At 40.5% G+C, this 12225-nt stretch overlaps 1 protein-coding gene across 4 annotated transcripts in view; it reads right to left on the bottom strand.

The window, feature by feature from the left end:
* sgcd (sarcoglycan, delta (dystrophin-associated glycoprotein)) overlaps nucleotides 1-12225 on the bottom strand; it is a 367182-nt gene that overhangs the window by 185163 nt on the left and 169794 nt on the right. The window contains exon 1 of one of the 4 annotated variants that reach the window (XM_049466601.1): nucleotides 7523-7952. The exons of the other annotated variants lie outside the window; for them this stretch is intronic. Within the exon in view, the coding sequence (XP_049322558.1) occupies nucleotides 7523-7525 (3 nt within the window). The 5' untranslated portion in view covers nucleotides 7526-7952. Of the gene's footprint in view, nucleotides 1-7522; nucleotides 7953-12225 lie in introns of those variants that run through there. 4 annotated transcript variants of the gene reach the window in all.

The raw sequence follows: 12225 nt of genomic DNA, 5'->3' as shown, positions 1-12225 counted from the left end.
CGAAATAGACCAAGTACAATAACGTCATTAACAATGACTTTCCTCTACTCTAATATAATTTAACATGGTTTAAAAATATAAAATAATTTCTAAACAAACGAAATATTTAATATTGAGCTTATAGCCCAAGTGCAAAAATACAAAATCAGTAATATGCCCTGCACAATCCTTTAACCGAAATAGACCAAGTACAGTTTACAATGACTGTCCTCTAATATAATTAACAATGTTTAAGAATATAAAATACTTCCTGAACAAACGTTTTTTTTTTTGTTTGTTTTTTTAAGCAAATAGCCTAAGTGTGAAAACACAAACAGCAATTTACTGGGCTGGCTTGCGCAGCGGAGAAACCGTGCAGCAGCCTCCTAGCCTGCTTACGCAGCGGATAAGCCGCGGTGTGGGGCAGCAGAAATTCCGGGATGAAAACACAAAGAAATCTGGGCTAAAAACACAGAAAAAATATGGGGTGAAAACACAAAAATATGGGGGATAAAAACACCAAAAATCCGGGGTGAATATGTCTCGTCGGTCAGAGCAAATTGAACATTTTTCAGTGGATTAAAGGGGCTGTGATTTGCTTTTTTTATATTTTTTTTTACCTCTTTTTTTAAAAACGAATATTCGAATATTCGCTTCGAATCAGTGCCGAATATCCGGAGCTCAAAAAACGCTATTCGGGCCAGCCCTAGAAAGAATATTGTCATATTGCCTTCCCCTATGTTTTTGTGTGTGTAAATGTTTAATAGTCACATAGCTGCAACCATATACAGTAATGCTAAGTCAGAGTTACCTTAACCTGAGCTACCAGTGTAGACAGTGGTGCTCAAAGTGTAACAGCCCCTCAAAGCAAAGCTGCTACACAGGTAAATAACGCCCTACAGCACTTTCACTGTAATTTATTCATAAAACACTTACCCGCAGCAAAGAGCCTTTTTACAGTTGCCCTGACTCAACATGCGGAAACTGAAAAAAAAAAAAAAAAAAGCAAAAAGCTCTGCTCCACCTTCCAGCTATTTTAGGGATGCTACCTGGCACACCGCGGCTCAGGATTTTCAGACTAAATCCTTCTATTATAACAAACGTCTCCCGTCCTCTTTGTTCTTGTGGCACATCTGGCAGGCTGGAGAGCTGAAGGTATTTTGGAAATGGGTGATGCTTTAGCGATGACTCCGGCAAAAAATATATAAATAAATATATAAATATATAAATAAATATGAAACAAACAAAACTGAGGATTGTCAAAAAGCCGCGGCATATGAAACACCTGCTCACGGCTTAGCCCGCTTCCCTGGTGCCGCGGCTGCATTGGTTTATTGGCAGTTCACTGGAAGAGCTCCAGGCTCACGCTGTCACATACAAGCCGCTCTTCCCGCTTACAACGGCTTGCAAAAGTATTCACACCCAATTGAACTTTTTCATTCACATTTTATCACGTCGCAACACATAGTAGTCCAACACAAAAATATAGCACCCCTTACTGTGCAGTGGAAAATTATAATCAAATAAAAATCTGAAAAATGTGACATGCAAAAGTTTTCATCCCCCCTATATCAATACTTAGTGGAGCCACTCTTTGCTGCAATGACAGTTTCATTCATCTAGAGACTGAGATTTTTGCCCACTCTTCTTTGCAAAATAGCTCAAGCTCAGCCAGGTTGAACAGAGAGCATCTGTGAACAGCAATTTCCATGTATAATAATGAAAAAAAAACAAGAGACCACTTAAAAATGATGAGTTTCTTAGATTTTACCAATTTCAAAACCTCAGCAATATAATCAAGAGGAAGGTGGATGATCACAAGCCATCAAACCAAACTGAACTACTCAAATATTTGAACCAGGAGTGGCGTAAAGTTATCCAAAAGCAGTGTGTAAGACTGGTGGAGGAGAACATGCCAAGATGCATAAAAAAAACAGGATTATTCCACCAAATATTGATTTCTGAACTCTTAAAACGTTATAATTATGAACTTGTTTTCTTTGCATTATTTGAGGTCTGAGAGCTCTGCATCTTTTTTGTTATTTCAGCCATTTCTCATTTTCTGCAAATAAATGCTTTAAATGACAATATATTGTTGTTTGTTGTTTTATAGAATAAAACAACAAAGTTTATTTTACTCAAAAATACACCTATTAATAGCAAAATCAGAGAAACTGATTCAGAAACTGAAATGGTATTTTGGTATAGACAAAGAAAAAGATAAGCTGAAGCGCTTATAGGAGTATTAGAATTGTGAATCTTTCCAACAGGTGTCTTTTTTGAAGCAGGGCAAAAATTTAAATATGAAAAAAAATATAAGTCAAGGGCACTCTGTTGGGAAAAAATGACTATAAAGCCTTTAATGTGTATATTGTAGGTATAATGGTATATAGTGATATACTGTATAGATTTTATTTGCCACATATATACACAATGACATATTCTGCTTTGCTTTTGTTTTGGCAAGGACATTAAAGGGTTAATCTAAACCAAATCACTTGTCTGAACATGTCATTTTTGCCCTGACCATCCTTGAAGGTATCATCTGCAGTAAAATAAGCAGTCCTGTTTAAAGTGCATTTGTCTGAGGTAAAGCAGGGATGGAGGATGGAGGTATTCTTGAACTCTGACCCCTTTGCTCGGCTTATTTATTTCCAAGCCACATCAGACGCCAGTGTCCAGCAATGTGATGACTTCCCGCTTCTATAATAACTGCAAGAGACATTCGGATTAGAATGTCTTCATGGGGTGAAAGAGGCAAAGCCTTGTTTACTGTGAGATATGGAAAGAGGAAAATATAGTGACCTCGTGCTCCCCGTCCTCCAGAGAGGACTATTGCAGAGCAGCAGTGGAATGAGAGTGTGTGGGTCATACATTTCTGCATGTACAAACAAGCAAGTTATTCCTGGGGTGAGAAGTAGAGTAATAAAAGAACAACCCCACAGTGCATGGGGAAATATAATGGTAAAAAAAAGGGTTCATGCTTAGACTCGAGGGTACAAGCATTTTAACAAGTGTTGGATGTTTGTATGGCATTCAGACTGAACTGGACACAAAGAGAAATGATGTTCTGTGAGGATAACAATTAAAAGGGCCCTTAATTTAAGCCCTGAGGAACTTTTTTTTTCTTAAATCTATACACAGCTCTGTAAAAAAATTAAGAGACCACTTCAGTTTCTGTATCAGTTTCTCTGATTTTGCTATTTATAGGTTTATGTTTGAGTAAAATGAACATTGTTGTTTTATTCTATAAACTACAGACAACATTTCTCCCAAATTCCAAATAAAAATATTGTCATTCAGAGCATTCATTTGCAGAAAATGAGAAATGTCAGAAAAAAAAACAAAATAGATACAGAGCTTTCAGACCTCAAATAATGCAAAGAAAACGAGATTATATTCATAAAGTTAAAAAAATCAATAATCACTGTTTTCATGCATCTTGGCATGTTCTCCTCCACCAGTCTTACACACTGCTTTTGGATAACTTTATACCACTCCTGGTGCAAAAAATCCAAGCAGTTCAGCTTGGTCAGAACATGGGCCCCTTTTTTTTTAGCAATCTATGGACAAGCCATCAACTGTGGATTGAGCAGCTTGTTTTAGGCCGTGTCAGACACACAAAGACACTTTGCTATCATAATGACAGGAAAAGTATGCACTGTGCAAGCTCGAAATGCACAAAAGACAAGTACTAATTCTATTAATTAATTATGGGTGTGTTTTAGAGTGTAACATGCAATAAACCAAGATGCACTTGCCATTACCTTTAAGAACCAGGTGTGCTCTGACTTCGGCACATTGCTATTTCAGGGGTGCAGCTACCTGTATTTGTTAAACTCTTCTCAGCAGTGGAAACTGACCTGCTCGTTCACGCTCATTCATTCTGTTTATTATTGATTTAAAAGTTTGCATAGCTGCCAACAGGAATGTGCTATTGGTTTGTTTACTACTGCATGTTCATATTTGTGTATCACTTACGGGTTGTGTCTGTTGACAATTCACTGCCAAGATAGCAATGAAAGTCTGACTGTTGATTTGACTGTCTAGGTTGTTTTCTTTTTAATTGGATTAGTTTTTTTCAGTGGTGCAACTGTGTTTTCTGTTGTGGAAATAGCAATAAGCAATATTTACCTGAAAACACCTTTTTTTCGAGACCACCTTGTCCATCAGTGTAGATTTATTGACAAGCCCCACATTGCTATTTAAACAACACAGGTGGAAGGTGCGAAGGAAGATTGTTGGTGGGGTGTAAGGTAGCAATGAACACCCCAACACAAGGTGTAAGATAGTACCCAAGGTTTTATGCTTTTTGCATCATTCCCTGTTTCCTAAATGTGAAATACAGGTACCCTCCCTCGTCTAAACCATGCAGAACACTTCCTGTAGTAATAAACAAATCTGACTCACAAAATCTCCTGCTGTACACCAGATGTACCAAAAGGCTACCCTGGATAATGTCCAGACCCTGATTCTCTGGATATTTTCCGGACTGCATGTGTGACAACAGCTCCCATGGTGCAATTCTTGTTATCAAACTTAATCGAATGTACCACACACAATGCCAGCATCAGAAGCTTTAAGCCTCCTTAATGCCCTCCCCACTGTGCATGAGCGCAAATGAAAGAACACTGCTACCATCTTAAGAAGCACCAGAGAACATCCAGCACTCTGTGTTTCCAAATTATCATACAGCCAATCTCTTCCTCTCGTTTTGTGTTTTCTACTCATACGTTCCACCTCTCTTCCATCTGGGCGGAGAGAACAGCAGTTCTCCAGCACTCTTGATGTTAAACAGATGAGGGGGTGCAGGCCTTTTGAAGTTGAGTGGCGTAACATACCGAGGCTCCCCGCAGTCGTATTTTGCTAGCAAACCTCAGACACGCCAGGCAAACAAACTCGGCTCGAAAGAAGAGCGTGATGCCACCCTGACAGGCTGTATGTGCGCAAGGTTGTGTGGATTAGGCACTTTGTAGCCTTGTTACAGTCAACAAAAAAGTGGGCAAAAAAAGTGTCTACATAGTGAAGAACATGATAAAAAAAGACGTATTCTTATTTTGTTTTATGTGGGGAGGGAGGGAGAGAAAAAGGAAACCGAGAATAGTTTTTTTTTTTTTTTTTTAAGTGTAGGCTTGCCTCTTTTTCTTTGTGGTAGGCTTGCGTTTGGAGTTCAACTTTTTTTTTCACCGGTTCAACTTTTTTTGTTCACAAACTTCTGAACTCCTCCACTAACCCACATTCTGGCAGAAGGTTGACAATGAACGCCTGTGGGAGTGAATCCAGGGATTCTCTTCCACACGTCTGCAGCTAACGGCAATGTTCAGGCCCAGGGCAGGGCAGCAATGGCTGCTTCTGAATCAGTGGCTACAGACAGGCAGTAAGCGTAACCCTTATAGACTTTCAGCTGTGTAGCTCGCTCACTTTCAAGCCCAGAAACCAGAGTATTTTAAAGAAACCTACAAGGACAGAGGAGAATAAGGAGAACTTGGAAAACTCCACCTAAATAGGGACTTAACCCAAAGACAACTAAAGTAGCTTACACACTTTCAATCTGAGAAGCCATAGTTTTTCTTCAAAAAACCTAAAAAGACACTAGAAAATATGTAAACTACACCTAGGTAGGGACTTGAACCAAAGACCCCAGCACTGAAAGACAAACATGCTAACTACAGAGTCACTCACTTGACAATGAACAATTGTGGGAGCGAATCCAAGGCTTCTATTCCACACGTCCACAGCTAACTGTAGTGTTTAGCCAGCTTAGAGAAGGGTAGTGATAGTTGCTTCTGAATCAGTGGCAACAGACAGACAGTAAGCATAACCCTTGTAAACTGCCGGATGTGTATCTCACTCACTTTCAAGCCCAGAAACCATATTTCTTTTAAGAAACCTACAAAGACACAGGGAAATTTGGAAACTACACCTAGAAACTACAACTACACCTTGAACCAAAAACCCTAGTACTGAGAGACAAACATGCTAGCCACTGTGTCACCCATTTGACAAGGAATGATTGTGGAAGCAAATCCAAGGCTTTTAGGCTTCTATTCCTCACGTATACAGCTAACAGTAGTGTTCAGGCAGCTCAGAGAAGGGTATTGATAGTTGCTTCTGAAGTAGCGGCCAAAAACAAATAGTATTGATAACCCTTGTAAAGCATTAGGTGTGTGGCTCAGTCACTTTCAAGCCCAGAAACCATAGTTCTTTAAAGAAACCTACAAAGACAAAAAGTAGAGAGAGAAAAGTATGGAAACTACACGTAGGTAGGGACTTGAACCAAAGACCCGTAAAAGAGACCCCAAAAAGGTATGCTTAAATAAACTCAAAAGACTGACCAGATTCATTAAGTAGATTTAGAACATAGAGAACTTTTTATGCAACCAGTGGTTCAACTTTTTTTGTTCAAGCCCTAAAAAAACCCAACACCAATCCACCTTCTAACAAATCGTTAAAAGTAGACATCTGTGGGAACAAACACCAGGCTTCTATTCCACACATCACATCGGCAGCTAATGGCAGCAACAGTTGCCCTATCCAGCAGATGCTTCTAAATCAGTGGCTACAGCCAGGCAGTAAGCACCACCCTGGTAACCCCCCGTAAAGCGTCAGCTGTGTAGCTCACTCACTCCAGCTCCACTCCACTCAAGCCAAGGACCAACCCCCCTCTCCCTCCCTCCCTTCACCACGTTTACTTCAAGGTCCTTGCCTTGCCTGCCCTTGCCCTTGCTATAAAAGTTCTAGTTGTCCGGACTCATCGCTATAACAGCACATCAACACCTTGGCACCTGCTTGTGCCATCAGCTGTCTGAGTCTTAAGGCACCTTGACTGTCCTTCCTAGCAGGCAGGAAAGAGCGCTTTACAAGTACGAGGCAAGTACAAGCAGAGCGCAACAGAGCAGAATCCCCCACCCAAGCTTCCTAACTCTGCAGTCTTTCCATAGCGAACCCCGTTTTACTTATTTATAGCAACACGGTTCCCAGAGGGCCAGTGTAATTGAAACCAAATGCAGAGCGGAAGCGATATGACGAAGTGGAGCAACAGCGGCGTCTGGCCTCTCAGAGAGCAAGAGAGAGAGAGACTGAGGGAGGGCGGAGAATACGAATATGAAGGCCTCTTGGAAAAAAAAGGAAAACAAAACAAGAACCTTTGTGCTGCAACTGTGTGAACTTCCTTGGCACGTGGCCTACAAGCAAGACCCACCTCCTGGCTTCGCATTAATAACCGCAGATCTTAACGTCGACTCAACGACTCAACACCTAAAACAAAAACAAATGCGCTGGAAGGCTTTGAAAGGAGGAAGACAGCAGGGATTGAGTCCATTGTGCTGCCAAAAAGCCACTTAAACAACAGCTGAGTGGAGCAGAACCAGCAAAAAACATCCATGAAAACAATGAGGCAGCATTATTGTTATTAACACAGCCTGGAGTCTGGACCAGGTTTCCTACTTCCAGCGCCAACGAACGACCGGGTAGTGCCAGCAAGCGAGTGAGAAGTCAGGGAGTCGGGGAGCAAAGAGCAAAGAGTTACAAGCCAGAAACTTACCATCCTGCTCTGTGCCGTCCCCCCGGCGTCCCCCAGCAGCGTCGCAAATGTCCAGGCAGTCGGGGTGTGTCAGGCAGAAAGAAAAAAAGCAGGACTGAGCAATGCTCCTGTAAATCACTGCATGAGGCCTTGCTCTTGCTCTCTCTCTCTTTCTGTCTCTCTCTCTCTTTCCTTCCTTCTCTCTCTCTCTCTCTTTCTGTCTCTCTGTCTTTGACGGACTCTGAGCAGTCACTCTAACCTCCCCCCCTTCTTCAGCAGCTTTCTTTTTTCTTTTTTTTGCAACAACAGACAGTCGGCCAAGTCCCTGCCCCGCGCCTGGAGGAATTTCCTGGACTCTCTGTGAGCGTAGTCCACTATCCGGAGGCTGACGTTCTCCAGCCTGGCCACCATGTGAGGGAAAGACAGAGAGAGAGAGAGGGGAAAAGAGAGAAAGACAGAGAGAGAGAGAGAGAGAGAGAGAGCAGCAGCTGGATTCCGCAGCTCTCCGCTATAGCGCCTCAGAGTTACAACCCCTCTGGTCCCCAGCCAGATTTAGAACTGGGAGACACATGTGGGCAAAGCAAAGGGAAGGGAAGGAGGGTGAGGGGCTTTTTTTGGTGACCCCCCTGCTAGAGAATGTCAGTGTGTGCGAATGTGTCTTTTCACGTGTGTGTGTGTGTGTGCGCGTGAGAGTGCGTGCGTATGTTTATGAGTCCCCCGAGCTCAGGGAATTGGAAAAACACATTCCCCCCTGCTCCTAATGCGCCTGCCAGCCCGACGGTACAGAGGAGAAAACGGCCACAAAGCCTTTTCCTACACAGCACTTTTCTTTTTTTTTTTTTTGGCTTTTTCTGCATGCAAGCATGAAGTCGTCAGCCCTAATGAATAACCGTAATCATTGTTTAGCCGCCTGCTCCGGGCTGCCTGTTTAAATGGCTCAGCTCGACTTGACGTTAGTGGGGAACACCAGGTTTGTGTGCATATATACGCTATATCTGTATGTGTGTATACAGACACACTCACAAACAGTGCTACGAATTTCTCATTTTGAGGAAAGTATTGGATTTCGTGGGAGGAAGTTAGCTTGAGGACTAATGCTGTGTTCTATTTATGCTGTGTTCCATTTTGGAATTTACAGTACAGAGCAGTTATATGAGCATTATAAGACATAAAGAAAATGTATAGACTTTGTGCAATACACCAGCAGCAAAACCACAGAAGCCACAGAAGCATGATGCTTCCACCACCATGCTTAACAGTTGGTAAGTACTTATCTATGAAGTTGGATTTCTCACCTCTACCTAAATAAATAAACAAATAAATACTTGATACCCCTATTAAGATTGTTTGTGTTCTAATTGTTGCAAACATCTCAACATGTCAATTGGTCCTTTCATCACAAAAAAAGAAAATAACAAAAATGGATATATATATATATAATATTTTGTATAATGATAACATTTACACAAGCTCATCATGGCCATGTCATCAAGTCAATACTAAACTTTCAGTAATTCATTGCTTACAAAAAATTCTTCCTTACTTTTTTGGATTTTTAAACAAAATAAAGACAAGAATGAATTAAAAAAACAAAACAAAATGTTGCAAAATTCTGTTTGGAAGTCTGCTCACTCCTCTGTGATTGTTTGAAACTCTGCTTAAGCATTATAAGGTAGTCCACCTCTGTCTTTTCTGATCTTGTTTCATGTTTATTTACCCTTCTCCTCCATGCCTAGTTTTTTTTCCCCCACGTGCTTCCCTGCACATATGCCCTCATGACTATCTGTAGCCCCGCCCCCTTGTTACCTGTTCCCAGGTGTTTCCTGTTTCGTGTCACCTTCCGTGTGTATATTTAGCCCTTTGTGTCTGTGCTCAGTTTGTTGGTTCTTGTACGTTGTACGTCACATCAGTCAGGTTGTTTCTGAGTTTCTTTGTTTCCAGTAATGTTTGTATCCATGCGTCTATGTTGTTTTGTTCTGCATCCTCTCCCCGCACACCCTGACATCCTCCTTTGTTATTTTATCCACTTTGTGTAATATACAGTACCAGCATCAAACAAACCACAGGAGCATGATGCTACAACCACCATGCTTAACAGTTGGAAAGTATTCATTTATAGGGTTGAATATCTTACCTCTACTTTGTATTTCCAAACACACCCCTGTACACATTGGACAAACAACTCAAACATTCCTCTAGTGCGCTTTCCCCATGCAGTCAGCTGAGATCTGGACTGAAGGTGTTGAATTTGGATCAGCTGCTTCTTTTTTAAAACATCAATCTCGCACTAGAGATTGCAAATTGTAACTCCAACTCATGGCTTTCAGCTCATGACAAACCTGTGGCTTAGTGATACTTAAGTAGTTTCTGTCTATCAAAACTTGAATAAATTTAGATACATTTCCACCTAGATAAGGGTGACTTTCAGGTTGGTTGTTAAAACTGAAGATCTTCAAGGCTGCAGTTGTTTAAAAATGGACTCAGGAGACATTCCTGACTTAGGAAATGTCAAACAATCCACAGAGAAACCACCACCTGTAGTCAATCAGTTAGGAGCACTTAGTTAAAAGACGTTTAAAAAAAGGTTTTTCAATGAAATATAGCTTGTTTATAGCTTGTATATTGCTAATAATATAGGCCAGGCAGATCTGTATGTGGAGGCACTAGCGTGGGGTACAATTTTCTATGATGCCAGGTCATCTTTTGCCTTCATTACAGGCACTTTGATAGCCAGAGATTACAATAATAAGGTTCTGCAATCAGTTTCGGCAACTTTTTCTGAACGCACATTTTTCTTGCTGCTGACATAGCATTGCCGAGTAGCATCACAGCGCTCTCGGAGGAAAGAGCAGCGACTTGGTTCTGATACATCAGCTCACAGATGCCTTGTGCTGATCGACATCACCCTTTGGAGTGACGTGAAGAGAGAGCGCCATCTACCCACCCAGAGAGAACAGAGAGATGACCGGGATTCTAATCAGACATAATTACTGTTACTTCACTACTTTATCTTCCTTGCGAATTGGCTAAAATCGCAATCCTTCTGAGTGCAACTTTTTTCCTTTTTTGTCATTTATTTGACAATGAGTGTGTATATATATATATATATATATATTATTCATTTGCATTAAGAAAATAGTGAGAGAGAGAAAGAAAGAGAGAGCGATAGAGAGGGAGAGAGCACTTGGCTTACTCAGGATATTCTGTTGTGTTGTCCTTGTTTTCTGAATATTTTTGTTATGGGTTGGAAAAACAACCAATTAGAGTCAGAATCTGGAATCGGGATTTACAGGAGGGCCACCATTTCCATGTAACCTTGTTGGAGGAGGGAATAAAATGAGCTGCTTATTCTAAACCTTCTACACCCTTATCTTTTTTTTTCCTTTCTTTCTTTTTTTTGTTAGCTCTGAGCCGTTGCTTTATTTATGTATCTAAACACCTGTATTATTCATGAGCTTGTAATTTGTGTGGGAGTTTAGTTTGAATACATGCTTTGTGTTTGCCTGGGTCCACCTGTGTCTACTCTAAACTCATTTTCTACATTACTTCGTTTGGCATTCCGAACTGCATTAATATGGAAGACTGTGCATGCAAGCTGTGCACGCCTCACCGAGATAACGATTGTCAGCATGTATGTTCTGTAGATAGATAGATAGATAGATAGATAGATAGATAGATAGATAGATAGATAGATAGATAGATAGATAGATAGATAGATAGATAGATAGATAGATAGATAGATTCTAAAGGTTTAAGAGTTCAGAAATCAATATTTGGTGAAATAACCTTGTTTTTCAATCACACTTTTCATGTATCTTGGCATGTTCTCCTCCACCATTCTTACACACTGCTTTTGGATAACTATACGCCACTCCTGGTGCTAAAAATTCAAGCAGTTCAGCTTGGTTTGATGGCTTGTGATCATCCATCTTACTCTTGGTTAAATTCCTGAGGTTTATAATTTGGTAAAATCAAATAAACTCAAGAAACTTTTTTTTTTTTTTTACAGAGCTGTATACTGTGCACTCCAGATTATAAGGCGCACTATTAAAGAACAAACATTTTCTGGTCTATTTTTATATATAAGGCACGCCGGGTTATAAGGCACATTAGTAAGGATGTCTATATCGAAGTGAGTAGGGGTGTCGCCACGTTTCCCTTCTAATGGGAAAGATGGGGAAGCACCTATGTTAACACAGCTGTAATTCTTAAAACCAAAAAAAATATATATATTTCAAAGTCAAAAGGGCGCTGAATGTTAATCTACACAGACTTCTCTCCTGAAAACTGTTTATTTGGTTGAGTAAATCATTTCATTTAATGACAGTAAGCTTAGATTTCCAATATTTTGTATAAGGGTAAGTTTTCACTGAGGTTTCACTCCAGCACTAAGGCTGGGTGCAGCAGCATTAGCATTAGCCGCTTATTAGGAGCTTGTTTTACCATGGAAAATGCACAGACTACAGTCCAATGTACTCGCCACTGAACAGTGAAAGAGCTAGCGCTAGATTAGCTATCTTAGAAATTACATGGAATGCTGTAATAACTGATTAGCAACATTTTAGCAATCATCTAGCAACTGTATACCAATCGCCTAGGACACCATATAAACCACCTATATAACCACAAAATAAACACACAACTATGTATAAGCAACTGCTTTCAACATCAATTACAATACCTCAGAAAACATTAAACAACTGTAGAACAACCACATCTGCCTA

The sequence above is a fragment of the Astyanax mexicanus genome, chromosome 17, assembly GCF_023375975.1.
Source record: "Astyanax mexicanus isolate ESR-SI-001 chromosome 17, AstMex3_surface, whole genome shotgun sequence".
Classification (NCBI taxonomy): Eukaryota; Metazoa; Chordata; class Actinopteri; order Characiformes; family Acestrorhamphidae; genus Astyanax; species Astyanax mexicanus.
The sequence above is the reverse complement of the archived record's forward strand: the minus strand, read 5'-3'. Positions and strand labels throughout refer to the sequence as shown.